Source organism: Ahaetulla prasina, chromosome 4, assembly GCF_028640845.1.
Source record: "Ahaetulla prasina isolate Xishuangbanna chromosome 4, ASM2864084v1, whole genome shotgun sequence".
NCBI lineage: Eukaryota > Metazoa > Chordata > Lepidosauria > Squamata > Colubridae > Ahaetulla > Ahaetulla prasina.
The window spans coordinates 54,880,025-54,901,838 of NC_080542.1; the positions used below are offsets into that span (position 1 = coordinate 54,880,025).

Sequence of the window (21,814 nt, forward strand, 5' to 3'; positions counted from 1 at the left end):
TCTTCAGAAACTGGGGAGCTACAGGAAGGCGTGGCTAAGCAAATTGCAGATTCAGTCCATCTATTGGTAGATGGAGTTAGCCCATTCCTGACTGATGTTTCCAACTGATTGAGAAGGAGCATGTCAGGATAAGTCCAACGCTCCATTTCCTTTCCCACCCCACTCCCGGGGAAGGATACTGCAAAATCTCCATTTCCACCTCACTCTGGGGCCAGCCAGAGATGGCATTTCCTGATTCTCCGAACTATTCAAAATTTCTGCTACCGATTCTCCGAACTACTCAAAATTTCTGCTACCAGTTCTCCAGAACCTGTCAGAAGCTGCTGGATTTCACCCTGCTTCGTAGTATTTCAAGGTATTCAAAATTGTCCTCATATTGTCTCTAATTTGTCTTTTAGATAAAAAACCATTTTGCTCCATATGAATAAATTCATTTAACAACCTTTTTAATCTGTTCGCCATTATTGAAGCAAATATCTTATAATCTACATTCAGCAATGAAATTGATCTATAGTTTTTAATTTGTTGCAAATCTGTGTCTTCTTTAGGTACACGTGTGACATACGCCTTCATCCATGACTTGGGATCTTTGCTTTTACTAAAAGATCATTAAACAATTCCAACATTATATTACTTAATATATCTCGTAATGTTTTATATAATTCTGTTGGTAGTCCATCCGGGCCCGGCGTTTTCCCATTTTTTTTTTAATTGCGTCTGTTAATTCCACCATCATTATTCTTCCTTCTAGTGCTTTCTTATATTTTTCAGGTATTTTAGGCAGATCAGATTTTTCTAAATATTGATTTATCTTCCCTTTGAATATTATCTCTTGGTTATATAGTTTCTCATAGTAATTTTGAATTATTTGTTTCTTTTTTTATTTCTATAGCATATAGTTACTTTTTTATCTTGTAATTGGTTAATTAGTTTTTTCTCCTTTTCCTTTTTCATTTTATATGCCAACCATTTCTTCATCCACAAATATTGGTTTAGGTTCTAGTTTTTCTTTGATATATAGAACTACACCTCTTTTGCTTTGTTGTATCAACGAAGTAAATAGCGAACAATTTTGTAACGAAATTGTAACGAACAATTTTGAATGTTCTAATAATTTTATATGGTGTTTTCTAATGTGTACTTCTTGTAAGCATATAATGTCCATCTTTAATCTGTTTAATTTTTTTAAGATTCCATTTTTTATCACCAAATTCAATCCATTTACATTTATTGATATTGCTTTTATTTCTTCTTCCATAAGTTACTTATTACTAACTTTCGCCTTTGTTGCCCTTGTCTCTCTTTGTTTTTTTGTGTCTTTTGTTCTTGCTCCTTCTCTTATTGCTTTTTCTTCTTGTTCTTTTGTCCTTTCTTTTGCTTTGTCTTCTATCTCTTTTCCAGCTTCTTCCTGGCATTCGGTCTCTCCTGCTTCTCCCAGTTTTCCATCATCTAATGGTCCACAAAATTGCTCATAGAATAATTGCACTTTTTCTATAGAATTTAATCTGTGTCTTTGTTCTTGTCATGTCACCAGTATTTCTTCTGGTGTTAGCCTTTTTTAATCAAAAGGTTTGTTAAGAAATGATATTTTTTCCTCAAATCTCTAACTCTTCTGGGTATTTGTCTCAACACTATTATTTCTTTATCTTTGTATTTCATTGCAGTGTTTCTTTTTATTTGTAATATCTCTGTTTTTATTGATTTCTTTGTAAATCTTACATGAACTTCTCTCAGTAGTTTATTTCTCATTGCATATCTTGTGTGCACTCTAAATACCTCATCAATCTCATTTAGTATCTTCTCCTTGGGTTCTTCCATTACTTCTGCCAACATCTCTGCCATAACTTCTGCCAGGTTTTCCCCCTTCTCTTCCTCTATATTTTGAAATCTTAAATAATAATCAGAACAATCCATCTCTAAGACAATAATTGTTCTCTCTTGATTTTTGTCCGCTGATGTCAATTGTTCCTCCAATTCTCCCACTTTTTTTCTGTCAAGTCTACTTTTTCCTCTACTTTTTGAAGTTTTTCTTCATTTATCCCAATCATCTCCTTAACTTCTTTTAAGTTCTCCTTCAAGTCATCATGAAGCACCTGTACAAAATTTTTTAATTCCATCATCTCTGATGTTTTTTGTGATTCTGCTGTAGAGGGACTTGCTGCTGGATGCAGATGTGCTGCAAATTTCTTCATCTCTTAAACTTGTAAATGCCCAATTTTTAATCCAATTATGATTTCTATTCCATTTATCATACAGACAGAGAAGAGCGGGAAAGAAAAATAAAAATAAGGAACAAGAAATAGCAAAGGCAAAAAAACCAAATCTAAAAGTCTTACTCAAGCATTGTTTTCACCAACAAGTGATAAACAATCAAAGAAAAAAAAAGAAAAAAAGACAATTCCAAAAGAAATTCAAAGGAGTCAAGAGAGCCAAAAAAAGAGTAAAAAGATAAAAAGTAAAAAAGTAAAAACAAAGTCAGCCGAAAGATCTCTTACTTCCTTACTTCTGGTATGCCTCTCTCTCAACCATCTGCTTTCTTATTAGTCCAGCCAGCATTGTCATGGTGAACTTCAAATTTTATGTTCATGTCAAAATCTTTTCTTTTATGCCACTAGATGGCACTGCAGTGTATTTCATTCAACAAAAATAGCAAAAGTTTCAAGCTTCAATTTTTTTGAACCATTTCTATTCAATACAAATTCATTATGGTCATTCAGTCTTTCTCAAAATACTTAATCAATTATCTATTTCCTCTTAATTTCCAGTCCACTCATTCAAATCAATTTCTTTTTATTTCATTAAAAAAAAATCCCTTTGTACTTTCGCTTTCCTCGTCACTCCAATACCGGAAGTGGAAAGCCGACAAACCTACTCTCCCTCCTTGCTTTATGCCACTTTTCCATTCTATATTATTTCCAAGTGGGTATGAAAATAAACTTTTATCAATAAAGCCAGGTTCTCACCCAGATATGCACTCTGTCTTTGCTTTCTCAGTTCTGTTGCGACTGCCCCAGCTTCTTAGTGACTCCGTATGGCCGCTATCTCAATCGTCTGGTGCAAGAAGCTTTTTCTGACTAACCAGGGAATTTGTGGTTTCCCTGTGTTAATCAGTTCCTCCCCCCAAAGAACACGTTGTCTCACTGTGACACTGGCCACACCTCCCGTATTTGGTTAATTTGTAGTTCAGAGTATTGAGGCAAATATCGCCATTTTCCCCCACATTCTGTTATCTCCAGAATTGTTCCTGCCAAATTCCCTAGGCTCAAGCCTCTTGTCACAAGATGAAACCCTGGAAAGGGTTTCTGCTGTAGTTGTCTAGAAGTTGATGGACTGTAATCTGTTTTCTCAGAGAAAACAGTAGTTCATCTTTGGACTGCCATCCAATGGCAAAGAAATTCCAGTTGTTTGGATTTAGTGACCTACCTTCTTCTTTGCAGAAAATACTTCAATCGGAAAAGAAGGATTCAAACCAGCTAAAGCAAGAAAAACAGGCATTGGAAAATGAATTGAAATGTCTGGAGCAGCTCCATGCAACCCAGGAAGAAATTCTTAAGGTATCAGGACAAATGGGTTTAAAGATTTTTTAAAAAATATGACTCTGCAAAGCTATATTATTTCATTTAAATTACTATAGGCAAGCTTCAGCCCAGAGCTATACAAATTATTCAAAACCTCAGCCAGAATTCTTTTTCAGATTTCTTCATTTGGGGGAATTCTCTAAACCACTTATTTTTCTTTTTTTCTTTTCCTATTAAATATTTGTATTTTTCTCAAAGATGAGATTACATATAAAATAAACAAATACAAAGACAATAAAAAAGAAAGACAAAAATTACAGACAAGACAAAAAAGAAAGTAATAAAAATGTGCACAACATAAATAGAATCAACATTAGATATACATTGACCATCTTGGTTGAATGTTAAGAAATATGTCTCAAACAAATCTGTAAATTCACCCCCTTCCACAGTGCATCTACAAATAATTGTAAACTTTCTCATCTATACTTGCTATACTTGGTATATTGCTATTTTACACTATTGTTTCTTTAAAAATATCTCAAGTATAGAAATCTAATATCTATCAGTCGGGTCAACCTGATACCCATTTATTGGGGCTTGACATAATGTCAGTCACATTTTCTGCCTTATAAAACAACTCAGGGGGAAAAATCATTTGGTTTGTGTTTTGATCCCAATTCGTGTGCTAGCGCTCAAGGAACAAGTAAGCCTGTTGCACAGGCAAGAGTGTCTCAAGATTGCCTGTTCAGTGTATATAACTTTGCATTGCCCAGGTCCCAGCTGCTCTTCCTGACAGAGAAATGGTGTTTAAAGGTCATGTGGAAGAGGGAAAGATGGAAAACTTCCCAGAAATGCTGAGTTTCCTGCCCCAGATCAGATACCCTATACTTGGGGGATCAGCTCTCATCACATTTGAGGATCCTGAAGGTAGGAACAATCACTTCAAAAGTGACATTCTCGTTCCAGCATGATGGCCAGTAGTTGTTAATCATAATGGAAGTAAATAATATGAATTTGTTTGGAGGGGCGAAATCAAAATACTATAAGAATAACATGGTTTATATTGAGTTCAAATCAGTTAAGATATTAGTTCAAGCTTACTTTGCCATGGATGTGTGTGTGTGTGTGTGTGTGTATCTTTATTTAGCCTTAAGTAGTAAGTCTCATTCCTTTAAAATTGGAGAAAAATATTAAGCCGATGAAATGAAAGTATTACATGGATATTAATAGTTAGCTCTTTTAATATGATCTGTATCATTTTAACCAGTATCTTAACTTGTGACATTTCTCTATACCAAACAAAAAAATAATAAGAAGAAAGGCTCTTTTACTTGTAGAAATGACGTATTGTAGCCTTTCATTCAAGCAACTTATTTTCTATTCAGAGGAAATGATCTTGCCTAAAATACGGAAACAATCTGTAAATTTCAGTAAGAACTGAATGCAATTAGAGAATTTGGGAGGGATATTTTGATCAAGGCAGTGACCCATTTTACAGGTCCTGGGCACCACTCCTTTATCTTGCACAGTGATCCAGATATTTCCCAAAGATTTTTTAAAAAAAGAATCAACAAAAGAAAATGCATTTAAAGCACAAGTTCCAACTTCAGGAACTTTCCCCTTTGTATTTTTGGCACTACCATCATCTACTTTTTTAGAAATTAGGTTTTTTTTCACTCCATCATGTATTGAATTCACTGGTAAAGAACCCCAAATCCTGCACACTTGTTCAAGCAATGAGATTGTTAAATTCTGGGCAAGAATGGAGGCGAGGCCTGAGTGATTTCTAATAGTTCTTTATTCCATACTGCCTGTGAGGCCTAAACAAACCCTGGCTGACACAGCTCCTTTTATATGAAACTGATCAGCCAAACAACCAATTAGAAGAGAGTATTTTCCAGCTCCAACAGAGGACCAGAATGAGAACTTCAACTGACAACCATGTACTATATACAATTCATAACAGAGATGGTCCAAAAATTCTGAATGAGGAAATTAATTAGGGATTGCTGAACTGACACAACAGATGCTGATAAAAAAGACTGGTTTGGTTTGAATATGTCTCTTCTATGGCTTTTCCCCATCAGTTGCCAGGAGAATCATCCAAATAAAACAGCATTGCATTCAGCTAGATGAATTGAGCTACATGGATATTAATAGTTAGCTCTTTTAATATGATCTGTATCATTTTAACCAGTATCTTAACTTGTGACATTTCTCTATACCAAACAAAAAAATAATAAGAAGAAAGGCTCTTTTACTTGTAGAAATGACGTATTGTAGCCTTTCATTCAAGCAACTTATTTTCTATTCAGAGGAAATGATCTTGCCTAAAATACGGAAACAATCTGTAAATTTCAGTAAGAACTGAATGCAATTAGAGAATTTGGGAGGGATATTTTGATCAAGGCAGTGACCCATTTTACAGGTCCTGGGCACCACTCCTTTATCTTGCACAGTGATCCAGATATTTCCCAAAGATTTTTTAAAAAAAGAATCAACAAAAGAAAATGCATTTAAAGCACAAGTTCCAACTTCAGGAACTTTCCCCTTTGTATTTTTGGCACTACCATCATCTACTTTTTTAGAAATTAGGTTTTTTTTCACTCCATCATGTATTGAATTCACTGGTAAAGAACCCCAAATCCTGCACACTTGTTCAAGCAATGAGATTGTTAAATTCTGGGCAAGAATGGAGGCGAGGCCTGAGTGATTTCTAATAGTTCTTTATTCCATACTGCCTGTGAGGCCTAAACAAACCCTGGCTGACACAGCTCCTTTTATATGAAACTGATCAGCCAAACAACCAATTAGAAGAGAGTATTTTCCAGCTCCAACAGAGGACCAGAATGAGAACTTCAACTGACAACCATGTACTATATACAATTCATAACAGAGATGGTCCAAAAATTCTGAATGAGGAAATTAATTAGGGATTGCTGAACTGACACAACAGATGCTGATAAAAAAGACTGGTTTGGTTTGAATATGTCTCTTCTATGGCTTTTCCCCATCAGTTGCCAGGAGAATCATCCAAATAAAACAGCATTGCATTCAGCTAGATGAATTGAGCTACATGCATGTGAAAGCTGAAGCTGTGACATTGTTGCTGCCCTCATTATTAAAGGTGAGTTCTGTAACCTTTGATTGTGGAGGAATGCATGCATTAGAGAGTCTGCTGTAGAAAGAGACTCTAACTGCAAGTAATATTATCTTCTCATTGTCTTCTCATCCAATCTACCTCAATCTGTAATTAAAGCTATCCCAATCAGTCTTGTTTATTGTTTCAGTCCCTTAATAGATGAGTTGAAGAGGGAATGTTGGCAGGCACATCTAATAATATGGTGAGATATAGAAGTTTGAAAAAAAGTGGGCTAGCAGTTCAAATTAAAATAAAGCAAAAACATTCCCTTGCATTTTCAAATGGCAAAGTTACATACTTTCCTTATCACTTGTATAACTTGTTTGAATTTTAATGTTTGGTGACATTTTCCATGAATTACTTAAGAAGAAAATCAAGGCACTGAAGATTAAAGCCATAGTTCAACCACTGAAAATCTATTCTTACCTTTTTTCTATATCTGCTTTTTCACCTGGGGCTGCCCATCTTTCAAGTATGCAGGGAGTCAAATCAAATGAAACTTCAGTCTCCTGAAAACTGAATTGTATGCACCATTCCACATCATACTTTCTTAAATGATCAGCTATCACTGTTCAAAAATAGCATTCTGGAGAACAGGGAAGTTATTCCCCTGCTTTACATTCTTCTATACCCAGTTACATTTTTTATTTTTGTTTTCTTAAACTCTGAAAAGTCCCTATTAATGGCAACACAAAATAATAACAACAACAATAAACACTATGTGCAAGTAGATTTAAAAATATCAGGGAAAGCAAAAGCAAGAGCTGGTGATGGCTAAGAGCAGGAAAGTCGAAGAAAGAGACCAAGGAACTAATTCTAGCTGCATAAGCCTTAAGAACAGATGCAGAAGCCAGAAGTGAGAAGATAGCAAAAGACAGTAAGTGCCGTCTATGCAAAGAAGCTGAAGAAACAGTGGACCACCTGGTAAGTTGCTGCAAGACAATTGCCCAGAATGAATACAAGCAATGTCATGACAATGGTGCATTGGAAGATTGACAAGAAATATCATTTGCCTCGTTTTAAGTTCCCCCTTCTTCGACAAGATATTTTTATATCTAACAATATTTCTCCTATTAATAACATTGCGATGTATAAGTGCTCCCATCATCAAAAGCCAAACTGGTATTATTTTTTAAAAATATACTTTATTAAACTTTTTTTACATTAAAAACATAGGGAAAAAAGGTTATATCACTTAACAGCTATTTGTTGTGTTTTTCTTATAACAATAATCCGTGTAATGATTACAAACATTAAATTGTATGTATTTGTGTTCTTGTTTTATCTATTGTTTATACTTAGTAACTAAATATCCTTGTCAATCTCCTTTCTATCCATTTATACCACTGTTCCCATATATTATAAAATATCAATGTCTCTTTATCTTTTAAACTCAGAGTTAGTTTGTCCATTTCTGCGCAGTTCATGACCTTTTGTATAACAAGTTTCTTTGTAGGTATACATGGCTGTTTCCAACATTGAGAGAAGGCCATCCTAGCAGCAGTTAATATGTGTAGTATTAAATATTTTATACTCTTCACATTTTTTTTTGAAAATCCCCAATAAAGTTCCGGTTCTAGATCCAATTGTTCATTCGTGATTTCCTGTAGCCACTCTAATTTTTAACCAATATTTACAGGATTCGAGGCAGGACCACCACATATGGTAATATGTTCCCTCTTTATTTTTACATTTCCAGCATATGGGGCTCATTTTCGCTAATCTCGAAGGGGGTAGGTGTCACCTGTAGAACATTTTATATGCATTTTCTTTATATGCTGCTGATTTTGTTAATTTATAATTTCGGTTCCATATGTTCTCCCAGTCTGATAAATTTATATTATGTCCAATATTTTGACCCCATGCAATCATACATCCTTTCACTACTTCTTCTTCCAATTCTACTTCCAGCAAATATTTATAAATTTGGATAATATTTTTTTGGTCTGGCCCTAGCAAAATTTTATCTAATTGTTGTAGTTTAAGATATATTCCATATTCTTTTATATTTTGTTTGTTTCGATTTTGTTATTGAAGGTAAGCCCACCAGTCAACTCGTAGTCCTTGTTCTTGGAGGTCCTGTAATGTTTTTAATTTTCCATGAATATCTAATAGATCTTTGTATTTTAGCATTTTATTCAAATCTAAATTATTTGGGTGAATCATCGCTTCCATTGTGAATAGCCAAATTGGGATATTTATATAGTGTTTCTTTTTAACTTTAATCCAATTGGTTATTAGAGAATCTCTAATCAGATGTCTGTGGAAATATTGTTGTTTCGTGTGGCCTGTTTCCCACAAGAAGGTCGTGGCCTTCTATGGCTAGTATTTTTTTATTCTTTAAATTGATCCAATCTTTTAACCAAACTAGTATTGCTGCACTGTAATATAGTTCCCAATTTGCAATCCAAATCCTCCTCTGCTCTTCATATCTTGTAGAGATTTCATTTTTATTCTAGGTTTTTTTCCCTGCCAAATAAATTTAGCAATTGTTTTATTAAGGTCGTTAAAAAAGGTCTTTTCTAATTTGACTGGGATTGTTGTTAGTTATTAGTTGCGAAGTCGTGTCCGACCCATCGCAACCCCATGGACAACGTTCCTCCAGGCCTTCCTGTCCTCTACCATCCTCTGGAGTCCATTTAAACTCATGCCTACTGCTTCAGTGACTACATCCAGCCATCTCATTCTCTGTCGTCCCCTTCTTCTTTTGCCCTCAATCTTTCCCAGCATTAGGCTCTTCTCCAGTGAGTCCTTCTTTCTCATTAGGTGGCCAAAGTATTTCAGTTTCATCTTCAGGATCTGGCCTTCTAAAGAGCAGTCAGGGTTGATCTCCTCTAGAACTGACTTGTTTGTTCGCCTTGCAGTCCAAGGGACTCGCAGGAGTCTTCTCCAGCACCAGAGTTCAAAGGCCTCAATTCTTTGGCGCTCAGCCTTTCTTATGGTCCAGCCTTCACAGCCATACATTGCAACTGGGAAAACCATAGCCATGACTATACGCACTTTTTTTGGCAGGGTGATGTCTCTGCTTTTTAGTATGCTGTCTAGATTTGCCATAGCTTTCCTCCCCAGGAGCAAGCGTCTTTTAATTTCTTGGCTGCAGTCCCCATCTGTGGTGATTTTGGAGCCCAGGAAAATAAAATATCTCCATTTCTTCACCATCTATCTGCCAGGAATTGAGAGGGCCGGATGCCATGATTTTAGTTTTCTTAATGTTGAGTTTGAAGCCAACTTTTGCACTCTCCTCCTTCACCCGCATCAAGAGATTTTTTAGTTCCTCTTCGCTTTCTGCCATTAGAGTGGTATCATCTGCATATCTGAGGTTGTTGATATTTCTTCCAGCAATCTTAATTCCAGTTTTTGATTCATCTAGCCCTGCCTTTCTCATGAGGTGTTCTGCATATAAGTTAAATAGGCAGGGTGATAGTATACAGCCTTGCCGGGCTCCTTTCCCAATTTTGAACCAATCAGTGGTTCCAGTTCTCACTGTTGCTTCTTGACCCACATACAGGTTTCTCAAGAGACAAATACTGTAAGATGGTCTGGTATTCCCATCTCTTTAAGAACTTGCCACAATTTGTTGTGATCCACACAATCAAAGGCTTTAGCATAGTCAATGAAGCAGAAGTAGATGTTTTTATGGAACTCCCTAGCTTTCTCCATAATCCAGCATATGTTGGCAATTTGATCTCTAGTTCCTCTGCCTCTACGAAATCCTGCCTGTACTTCAGGTAGTTCTCAATCCACATACTGCTGGAGCCTAGCTTGTAGGATTTTAAGCATAACCTTACTAGCATGTGAAATGAGTGCAATGGTGCGATAGTTTGAACATTCTTTGGCATTGCCTTTCTTTGGAATTGGAATGTAAACTGACCTTTTCCAATCCTGTGGCCATTGTTGAGTTTTCCAAATTTGCTGGCAAATTGGGTGTAGCACTTTTACTGCGTCGTCTTTTAAGATTTTGAATAGCTCAGCTGGAATACTGTCTCCTCCACTAGCTTTGTTGTTGCTCACATTCACATTTGACTTCACATTCTAGGATGTCTGGCTCAAGGTTAGTGACCACCGCATCATGGTTATCAGGGATGTTAAGCTCATTCCTGTATAGTTCTTCTGTGTAATTTTGCCACCTCTTCTTAATCTCTTCTGCCTTTGTTAGGTCCCTGCCATTTTGGTCCTTTATCATGCCCATCTTTGCATGAAACGTTCCCTTCATATCTCCAATTTTCTTGAATAGATCTCTGGTCCTCCCTATTCTATTGTTTTCTTCTATTTCTTTGCACTGTTCATTTAAGAATGCATTCTTATCTCTTCTAGCTATTCTCTGGAATTCTGCATTCAACTGGGTGTATCTTTCTCTTTCTCCATTGCCATTTGCTTCTCTTCTTTCCTCAGCTATTTGCAGAGCTTCCTCAGACAGCCATTTTGCTTTCTTGCCTTTCTTTTTCTTTGGATGTTGCGAACCTCCGTCCATAGTTCATCAGGCACTCTGTCTATTAGATCTAATTCTTTAAATCTATTTATCACCTCTACTGTATATTCATCAGGGATACCTGAGTGGCCTAGTGCTTTTCCCTTCTTGTTTTTGCAACAAGAAGCTCATGATCTGAGCCTCATAGTCAGATCCTGGTCTTGTTTTTATTGACTGTATTCTTCTCCATATTTGGCTGCAGAGCACATAGTCAATCTGATTTCTCTGTTGACCCTCTGGTGATGTCCATGTGTAGAGTCGTCTCTTGAGTTGTTGGAAAAGAGTGTTTGCTATGACCATCGTATTATCTTGACAGAATTCTATCAGCCTGTGCCCTGCTTCATTTTGTACTCCAAGGCCAAATTTGTTGTGACCCAGGTTCCTGGACCCGGACTCCTGGACTCGGATGATTCAGAAAGTGAGGGAGAAGACCTGGCCAGCCCTGCTTCTCTTGAGCCCTTTCCCTCCCTGGCACCCACTCAAAGGGAGGAGGAGGGGACGGCAAAGCCTGATTCCATGGAGCCTCCTTCTGATTTGGCAACGCCCCAAGAACAGTTTTGGAGTGATGCAAGGTTACGTAGACTTGATCGGCGTGCGCAGCAGCGGAAGAGTTGGGACAAAGCCAAGTCATAATTGTCATGCAGTGACATCTGCAGAGACTATAAATAGGAGGCGGGACTTCCTGGTTTTTTGTCTTGGACAAAGTAATGAATTTGGGCGGGCAATCTGTATCAACGGAGGGAAGAATATATTCGTGAGTAATTCTGGCCTTATCTGTAATTTCCTTGTTATCTCCAGAAACTTGGCAGGCCCGTGGGTAGATGTAGCCAGGACATTTATATATATGTAAATAAATCAGAAAAGGAGGCCTCTGACTGACTCTTTGCTGGGAGTATTGGGGGAAGGGAAACAGAACAAAATTTGTCTGTTATTCCGTTTATCTTTTGGCTTCCTACTTTAGCATTCCAATCCCCCATGATGATAAGGACATCATTTTTTGGTATTAATTCTATAAGGTGCTGTAGGGCTTCATAGAACTGGTCAATTTCATCTTCTTCAGCACCAGTGGTTGGGGCATAGACTTGAACTACTGTGATACTGAATGGTTTGCCTTGGAATCGAACTGAGATCATTCTGTCATTTTAGGGATTGTATCCCAGTATTGCTTTTCCTACTCTTTTATTGATCATGAAGGCACTCCATTTCTTTTGAGGATTCTTGCCTGCAGTAGTATACCTGATGGTCATCTGAATTAAATTTGCCCATTCCTGTCCACTTTAGTTTCCTGATTCCTAAGATGTCGATGTTCAGTCTTGCCATCTCTTGTTGGATCACATCCAGCTTGCCTTGATTAATGGATCTTACATTCCAGGTTCCTATGGAGAAACAATCTTTACAGCATCCAATTTCCCTTTCACCACCAGATACATCCACAGCTGAGCGTTCTTTCGGCTTTGGCCCAATAACTTCATTCTTTCTGGCACTACTAGTACTAACTGTCTGCTCTTCCCAGTAGCATATTGGACACCTTCCAACCTGAGGGGCTCATCTTCCATTGTCATATCTTTTTTTCCTTTTGTACTATCCGTGGGATTTTCATGGCAAAGATACTGGAGTGGGTTGTCAGGATCACGTTTTGTCAGAACTCTCTGCTATGAGCTGTCCATCTTGGGTGTCCCTGCATGGCATAGCTCATAGCTTCATTGAGCTATGCATGCCCCTTCACCACAACAAGGCAGTAATCCATGAAGGGGTGGATTACAGTACCTTTCTATTTTGTAGAAAGCATGGTTTTCTTTCCCAGTTACTCAGAGGCTTTGGTTTAAGGTGGCACTGCTTTATGCCACCCTCCTCCTCCTTCTGCAAGCGAGAAGTGCCTCAAAGACTTGGTTGGGAAAGAGGGCGTCAATTACTGAGAAGTCCTTTTCCAGAAAACTTATTGAGATGCTCCTGCAATCCACAGGGACTACTCGCTTTTCCCAAAGAGATCCCTCGCATGCTGGGGGAAATGGTCTGGGGGGAATCTGCCTGGTTTGCAACTGGTCCCCCCTCTGGCCACCCAGCGGGCAGCTCAGGGCAGACAATGGCTGTGATGACTTCACTCCCAAGCAATGTGAGGAGCCACTGCCATCACCTAAGCCCTCTCTGTGCCTGGGAACCGGGCTGAGAGGAACTTCTAAAGTGAAACATCCTCTTTTCCAGCAACCACCACCCATTGGCCCAATTCCCGATGCACCGCAGAGCTGCATTTCAGACTGATGCTGGTTTCCCTGCAATATGCATCGGGGAACTGGGAACTGTTTTTTGATTCAGGGAGGGAATCACAGTGCTGCTGCCTGAAAATGCTTTCCTGCCCAATGCACACTGCAGAGCCACGTGTCCTCCTCCTCCTTCTCAGCAGACTTATCTTCTCTTTCCTCCTAGCCACATCCGCCTCCTGAAACGCAATGCACTTTTTTGGCTTCCGCATGCCTTGTTTTTGGAATCGGGAAGGGGATCACAGGTCTGCCATCCAAAAACACTTTCCTTCCCGATTCCAAAAACGGGGTGTACAGAGGCAAAAAAAAGTGCATCGCGTTTCAGGTGGTAGATCTGGCCAGGAGGAAAGAAAAGGTGAGTCTGCTGAGAAGGAGGAGGGTGCATGGCTTTGCAATGTGCATTGGGCAAAAGCATTTTCAGGCTGCAGCGCTGCGATCCCCTCCCCGAATCCAAAAATGGTTCCTGGTTCTCCAATGCACATTGCAGGGGAACTGGCCACCGTCTGAAACACAACTTTGCGAATTGCATTGGGGAATTGGGACAATGGGCAGTCGTGGCTGGAATGGAGGGACATTTTGCTTTAGAGGCTCCCGCTTGGTCCAGCTCCCGGGCATAGAGTAGGCTTAGGCAGTGGCGGTGGCTCCTCACATTGCTTGGGACTGAAATCATCATGGCCATTGTCTGCCCTGAGCTGCCCACTGGGTGGCCAGAGGGGAGACCAGCTGTGAACCGTTCAGCCCGTCCTGTTCGCCAAATCTACTGGGCATATTCCCCCCCAAACCATCTGAAGAGGTTTTTTCCTCAGGCTGTGCCCCAATCCAGATCAACGCCACCTGGAGCCATCAGAAAATGTCTGAAGGGTAGGGGCTGGTGGGTGGGCAGGGCTACGTTCAGACTATAAGACGCACCCCGATTTTCACCCTCTTTTGGGGTGAAAGGTGCATTTTACGCTCCCAAAAATACAGAATCTTGTTTTTCCCATACCATAAAAAGGCATGCCAACCAGGGATGAAATATTACTGGTTCAGGCCGATTTGCATGAACCATTAGTAAAAAATGCTACTGGTTTGCCAAACCAGTAGTAAAAAAATGTTTAAAAAAAGTTCCGACAATCAGCTGAGCGATGCGCGATCGTCGGAACTTTTTTTTTTTTTTTTTTACTTTTTAAGCATTTTTTTACTACTGTTTCTCTGGAACCAGTAGTTAAAAATGCTTTAAAGAATAAAAAAAAAAAGTTAAGACAATGGCACGTTGCTCAGCTGATAGTTTGAACTTTTTTTTAAACTTTTTAAGCATCTTTTTAAAAAAGTAAAAAAAACTCAAACAATCGTGCAGCACAGCTGTGATCGTCTGAGTCTTCTTTTTTACTTTTTTTACACCTGTTTGCCCGAACCAGTAGTTAAAAAATGTTTTAAAAAGGTAAAAAAAGATTCCCAAGATCACAGCTGTGCTGCACAATTGTTGGAACCTTTTCTTTTACTTTTTTAAAGCATTTTTTTACTGTTGGTTCAGGCGAATAGGTAGTAAGAAAATGCTTTTCTTACTTCTTTTAAAAAAGTTCCGACAATCAGCTGAGCGATGCGCGATCGTCGGAACTTTTTTTTTTTTTTTTTTACTTTTTAAGCATTTTTTTACTACTGTTTCTCTGGAACCAGTAGTTAAAAATGCTTTAAAGAATAAAAAAAAAAAGTTAAGACAATGGCACGTTGCTCAGCTGATAGTTTGAACTTTTTTTTAAACTTTTTAAGCATCTTTTTAAAAAAGTAAAAAAAACTCAAACAATCGTGCAGCACAGCTGTGATCGTCTGAGTCTTCTTTTTTACTTTTTTTACACCTGTTTGCCCGAACCAGTAGTTAAAAAATGTTTTAAAAAGGTAAAAAAAGATTCCCAAGATCACAGCTGTGCTGCACAATTGTTGGAACCTTTTCTTTTACTTTTTTAAAGCATTTTTTTACTGTTGGTTCAGGCGAATAGGTAGTAAGAAAATGCTTTTCTTACTTCTTTAAAAAGTTCCGACAATCAGCTGAGCGATGCGCGATCGTCGGAACTTTTTTTTTTTTTTTTTTACTTTTTAAGCATTTTTTTACTACTGTTTCTCTGGAACCAGTAGTTAAAAATGCTTTAAAGAATAAAAAAAAAAAGTTAAGACAATGGCACGTTGCTCAGCTGATAGTTTGAACTTTTTTTTAAACTTTTTAAGCATCTTTTTAAAAAAGTAAAAAAAACTCAAACAATCGTGCAGCACAGCTGTGATCGTCTGAGTCTTCTTTTTTACTTTTTTTACACCTGTTTGCCCGAACCAGTAGTTAAAAAATGTTTTAAAAAGGTAAAAAAAGATTCCCAAGATCACAGCTGTGCTGCACAATTGTTGGAACCTTTTCTTTTACTTTTTTAAAGCATTTTTTTACTGTTGGTTCAGGCGAATAGGTAGTAAGAAAATGCTTTTCTTACTTCTTTTAAAAAAGTTCCCAAGATTGCATGCCACAGCTGATTTCCCCCCTTCACTGTTCTACTTACCTTCCCAAGCCTCCTTTTGGTGCGAACTGTGCATGTGCGCACACAGTGCGCATGCACGGCCAGCGAACCAGTAGCATACTGGTTCAGATTTCACCACTGATGCCAACCCAATTCCTTGCCCTCCATCTTGAATACCTAATTCTTCCACCATTTTAAAAAAGGTTTTTGGAACTGTTTCTTAGCTTTCTTGTTAATTTTTTTAGTTTTATAATCCAAGTCCACATCCACAATTGCACTGAAATTACCTACTATATATATGTTTTCATACTCCAATTCTATTATTTTCCTGTGTAATTTACCATAGAAGTCTTCTTGGTTATCATTTGGTGCATATATCACCACTAGAAGTATTTGTAGATCATCATTACCTCCACCGTTAATATCCTCCCTTCCTCATCCATGAAAATCGGTTTGGTTTTTATTGCCTTCTTAATATACAGTACAACACCTCTATTACTTTCATATGTAAGTGAGGCATATAATTTCCCCATTTTAGGATATTCCAAAACAATTGTATGTTGTTTTTTAATGTGAATTTCCTGTAAACAAATATTTCTTAATTTTTTCAATCTTTCTGGGTTTCTTATTTTTTTTGTCATTTTATAATCCAAATCCACATCTATTATAGCATTAAAGTCACCCATTATACATATGTGTTCATTTTCCAGTTCTAATATTTTCCTGTGTAATTTCCCATAGAATTCTTGTTTATCATTTGGTGCATATAGCACTACCAAGAGTATTTGTTTAAAGTTCATCCTTACTTCCACCATCAAAATCCTCATATTTAGGATCTAATTTTTCTTTAATATATAAAGCTACTTCTCTCTTGCTTGGTTGTATCAATGAGCTAAATAAAACTCATAATATTGAGTATTCTAATATTTTTATGTGTTTTCTAATATATACTTCTTGTAAACTAAATAATGTCCATATTTAATCTATTTAATTTATTTAAAATTCTGTTCCTTTTTGTTGCGGAATTCAGTGCATTTACATTTATTGATATTGCTTTTATTTATTCTTCTATATTTTACTTATTACTAATTTTTAATCTTGTCGCTCTTGTCTCTCTTTGTTCCTTTATGTATTTTGCCCTTGCTCCTTCTCTTAGTTCTTTTTCTTCTTGTTCGTATTGGTAAAGACCTTTTTTTTCTTTTACAATGATAGAAGAACTAAGCGTTCAAGATGTATGGTGAAAAAGACACTTGAAAGAAAATGGGGCGTTGGACTTACCTGACACGCCCTTTCTCACGATGGTGAAAACGGCAGTCAGGATGATGGGTTTGCCTGTCCGTCAAGCTTGAAGGACCGATTCTGCAAACTGTTTAAGCCCCGCCTCTTCCTCTTAGGCTCCAGTTTTTGCAAAGGAACTGTCGCAGATTGACGTGTCTTTCTGAAATTATAAACAGTTAGTGGTTGTCCTCCCCCTCGGCTGGTGGCCAGCCCACATAGGGAGTGGCTGACTGCCGTTTTCACTGTCATGAGAAAGGGCGTGTCAGGTAAGTCCATCGCCCCATTGTCTACTTCGGTGAGAAACGGCAGTCAGGATGATGGGACATACCAAAGCTCGTTGTCCGTTTGGGTGGGTATAAGCTGGCCGCCGTCCTACTATGCATCAAGGACACATTGTAACACCCTCCTGCCAAATGCTGCATCTGACAAAACATAGGTATCCAGCTTGAAATGCCAAATGAAGGGAGTAGGCATCATCCATGTTGCAGCCCTGCAAACCTCATGCAAAGGAGCTTGAGTCGCCCAAGCTGCCGAGGTGGCAGCACTTCTAGTCGAATGTGCAGTTATGTTTGAAGGCCTAGAAAGGGATTGAAGATCATAGGCAGACACAATAGTTGACCTGATCCACCTACCGATTGTAGGACCCGATGCCTTGAGGCCCAAGGAAGCTGGAAGGAATGAGACAAAAAAAGCTTCCGTCTTCCTAATACTTGAGGTGCATTGTAAATAAATCTTAATTGCTCGGCGAACATCCAATGTGTGCCACAGAACTTCCAGTTGATGAGACGGATTAGGACAAAAATTAGGAAGAACAAGTTCCTGTGATCGATGAAAAAGGGAATTGATTTTGACATGAAGGTAGGATCAAGTCGTAAAATGACTCTGTCTGGGTGGTAAATGCAGAGGTCCTGACGGATGGAGGGTGCGGCGAGTTCTGAAATACGTTGAGCCGACATAATGGCCACGAGGAAGCATACTTTCAGAGTTAGAAACCTGAAGGAAACATCCCAAAGAGGCTCGAATGGCACCTTTGTTAAGGCAGAAAAAACCTTATTAAGATCCCAAGATGGGAATCTGTGAACTGTAGGAGGGTGAAGATTAGTGGCCCCGTGAAGAAATCTGCAAATGACTGGATGAGTAGCCAAGGAATCAGATGTGGTGCAGGTGAGGACTGATGAAATGGCTGCCACTTGCCGTCGGAGAGTATTGGACGATAATCCAGAATTTAGACCATCTTGTAAAAACCCGATGACATGAGGTACTTCTGCTTGTGTAGCTGGAACAGACCTCCTGCGACACCACCGAACAAAGCTCTTCCAAGTAGTTTCATAGATCCTGATGGTTGAAGGGCGACGAGATGCCTGGATGGTAGGGATAGCTTGAGAGGGAATGTTAAAGCAAATCAAGATGTCCCGCTCAGCCTCCAAACGGTTAGCTTAGCCATTGGGGCTCCAGGTGATGCAGGGTCCCTTGTAGGAGTTGAATCCTGGTGTCTGGGATTCTCCAGTGTCTGGCTACTGACAGAGCTAACAGGTCCACGAACCATGGTCTCCGAGGCCAATGGGGTGCAATGAGGATCAACTCTGCTCTTTCCTCTAACAGTTTGCAAATGACCCTGTGAATCAGTGGAAGTGGAGGGAACACATAAAGTAGGCCCTGAGGCCATGGAGAACGTAGAGCATTCACACCTTCGGCTCTGGGGGAACGGAATCTGGTGAAGAACCGTGGAAGTTGGTGATTGTTCTCTGAAGCGAACAGATCTACTTCTGGAGCATTGAACCTGCAAACTATTTCCATGAAGAGTTCCGGAGGTAGGCTCCATTCTGACTGGTCTATCCTCTGTCTGCTGAGAGCATCCGCTTGGATGTTTGCTGTTCCTGAGATGTGATCCGCACGAATGGAGCGAAGGTGGTGTTCTGTCCATTGACCTAGTTTGAATGTCTCCCTCATGAGTGATTTTGAGTGAGTCCCTCCCCACTTGTTGATATGGGCCTTTGCAGAGACGTTGTCTGTGAGAATCAATATATCTTGTCAGGTTACCTGAGGGCTGAAGTGCAGCAGAGCTAGATAAATGGCTCTCAATTCTAGAAGATTGATTGCCAGGGACGTTCATGAAGTGACCATGTGCCTTGAGCCATCAGAGGATCTAGATGAGCTCCCCACCCCGTGAGACTCGCATTGGTGGTGAGAGTGAGTCTGGTAGGTTCCATGAACCTGCTCCCTTTGGAGATGGCATCGGTGGTCCACCAATGAAGTGATGAGAGAACCGGCTGCAGAAGATGAAGTCGTGAGGGAGAAGTGGCTAGGTGTCTTCTCTGGTATGGGAGGAGCATCCATTGTAGATCCCTGCTGTGGAGGCGAGACCAAGGTACAATTCCAAAGGTACAAACCATTTTACCCAACAATTGAGAAAGGGATTTGAGAGATACTGATCGAGCCTGAATAGTTCATTCTGCTAGTTGTTTCAGGCTAGCCTGTCGTTCTTGTGAAAGATAGACCATGGAAAAATCTGTGTCAATTTCCGCTCCCAGATGAAGCAGTTTAGTAGAGGGAGAGAGATGGCTTTTTTCCCAGTTTATGGAAAAACCATGTACTTGGAGAATATTTATGGTGTAAGACAGATCAGAACGAGCTGTCCGGGCTGAATTAGATAGGATAAGAATATCATCAAGATAGAACTGGATACGAATGGGTTTAGAGTGTATGTAGCCAATTAAAGCTCCTAGAACCTTAGAAAATACTCTAGGGGCTGATGATAACCCAAATGGAAAGGCAGTTTATTGGTAATGTTCGCCTTTGTTAGAAAACCGAAGAAATTTCCTATGTTCCTGAGCTATGGGTATATGGAGGTAAGCCTCCGTGAGGTCAATAGAGGATAGGAAATCACCCGGTCTGATAGACTCCAAAATGGATTGAAGTGATTGCATGTTAAATTTGCGATATAAAACATAATGATTTAGTGATTTTAGATCAAGAATTGCTCTCCAACCCCCTTACCACAAAAAGGCGTGAGTAAAACCCCTGCCCTCATTGGAGGAGGGGAACCCGCTGAATGACATTGATGTGTAAGAGATGAAGAATCGCTTCTTCTGTGACAGCCCGGTTAGACCTGTTGCGGGATACTGGGCAAGGTAGAAAAATCCTCAGGGGAGGGGGGGGGAGAGAAACTCTATGAACAAGCCAAAGCAAATTGTGTGTCTTACCCAAACATCAGAAATGGAAAGATCTCATTGATCGGTAAAATGAATGAGTCTGCCGCCAATGGGAAGAGAGGAATGGGAACTATCTGTTTCTGTGAAATCCCCTACCCCTGCCACCCCTGAAAGGTTTTTTAGGGGAAAATTTGGGATTGGATCTGACCTGGCCCTCCTGGGAGAAATTTCCTCTGGATTGAAAAGGTCTGTGAGCTCTAGACTGGTAGAAACTGGAGTCTGATTGATGAAAGGGCTGCTGACTTGGATACGATGAAACTAGAGCTTCTGTGCATCTCGAAAGGGAGGGAAGAATCTTCCGTTTGTTGCAGGTTTCAGTGAGAATAGGATCCAAGGAAGCGCCGAACAATTTATCGCCTGAGAAGGGGGAAGAGGCTAATCTCCATTTATTTCTGTTATCCGCTTGCCAATTCCTGAGCCACAATAATCTACGGGAAGTGGTGAAGGAACCCACCGCTTTAGAGGCAAATCTAGTAGCATTGAGCGTAGCGTCCGTGGAATATTCCAGGGCAGCAATAATCTTGTTGAAGTCCTGGTGTAACCTTGTATCAGTAGAAGGGGTTCTTGCTTGCAATTGTTTGAGCCAAATAATGGTAGCCCTGTTGAAAAATGAGGCAGAAGCCACTGCTTTGACTGACCAAGCTGCTGCTTGGTGCCCCTTCACTAATACTTTCTCCGCTCATTTGTCCTCTGGACGGGGGGATTCCTCAGGAGGCCCCATGAGATGAGTGGATGATGACAGAGCCACTTTAGGGGCGTTTACTGTGGGAACCTGGAGAAGGTTAGACATTTCTGATGCCATGTTGTAAAGACGTTTGTCAATATTGTTTGGATATGGACCGGATCCTGGGACTACCCATTGACACTGAACCACTTCAGTGAAAAGTTTAGGTGCTGGAACCATATCATTGGAAGTAGCTGGTTCTGAAACAGTGAACCTGAGGGACCTTCCCTGCTGGATTGAGGTTCTTAGAAGAGGAGACATCTCCTAAGCCAGTAGAAATCTGTGCTTTATATAAAAGAGATTTAAATAGTTGTGGTTTGAACAGTTCTACGAAGGATGGTTGATCGGGCTCCAATCCCTCATCCTCTGACAATGCATCATCTCTAGGGATGTCCTCATCAAGCAAGGATTCCTGATCTGATTGCTTCATGTTCTGAAACAGAATAGTCTGACCTATGCAATTCTTGTTGGGCTTGCACCCCTGAAGAAGAAGCAACAGGAATTTGAGGAATGCAATGGGCTAATCCTGACCTAATTGCTTCTGTAATAAGTGCCCCAAAGGCCGGGAGTAATTGTAAATTGGATATTTCTTCTTGAGACACTTGGACTGAAGATGATTGTGAAGGTACGATGGAGGCACTGGCTGCTGGAGCAGACTCCACTTGCTGAATAGCTGGCTGCTGAGATGCCTCTTGAAAAAGAGACTGTCAATGGGAGGAGCTGAACCAGGATGG

General features: G+C 39.5%; 1 protein-coding gene across 1 annotated transcript in view; it reads left to right on the plus strand.

Annotated features, from left to right (window-relative positions):
- The window catches only part of IFI35 (interferon induced protein 35), a 240,233-nt gene that overhangs the window by 108,585 nt on the left and 109,834 nt on the right, over window positions 1-21,814 (plus strand). The window contains exons 5-7 of the mRNA XM_058183217.1: window positions 3,438-3,554; window positions 4,295-4,448; window positions 6,539-6,648. Of these exons, the coding sequence (XP_058039200.1) occupies window positions 3,438-3,554; window positions 4,295-4,448; window positions 6,539-6,648 (381 nt within the window). The remainder of the gene's footprint in view (window positions 1-3,437; window positions 3,555-4,294; window positions 4,449-6,538; window positions 6,649-21,814) is intronic.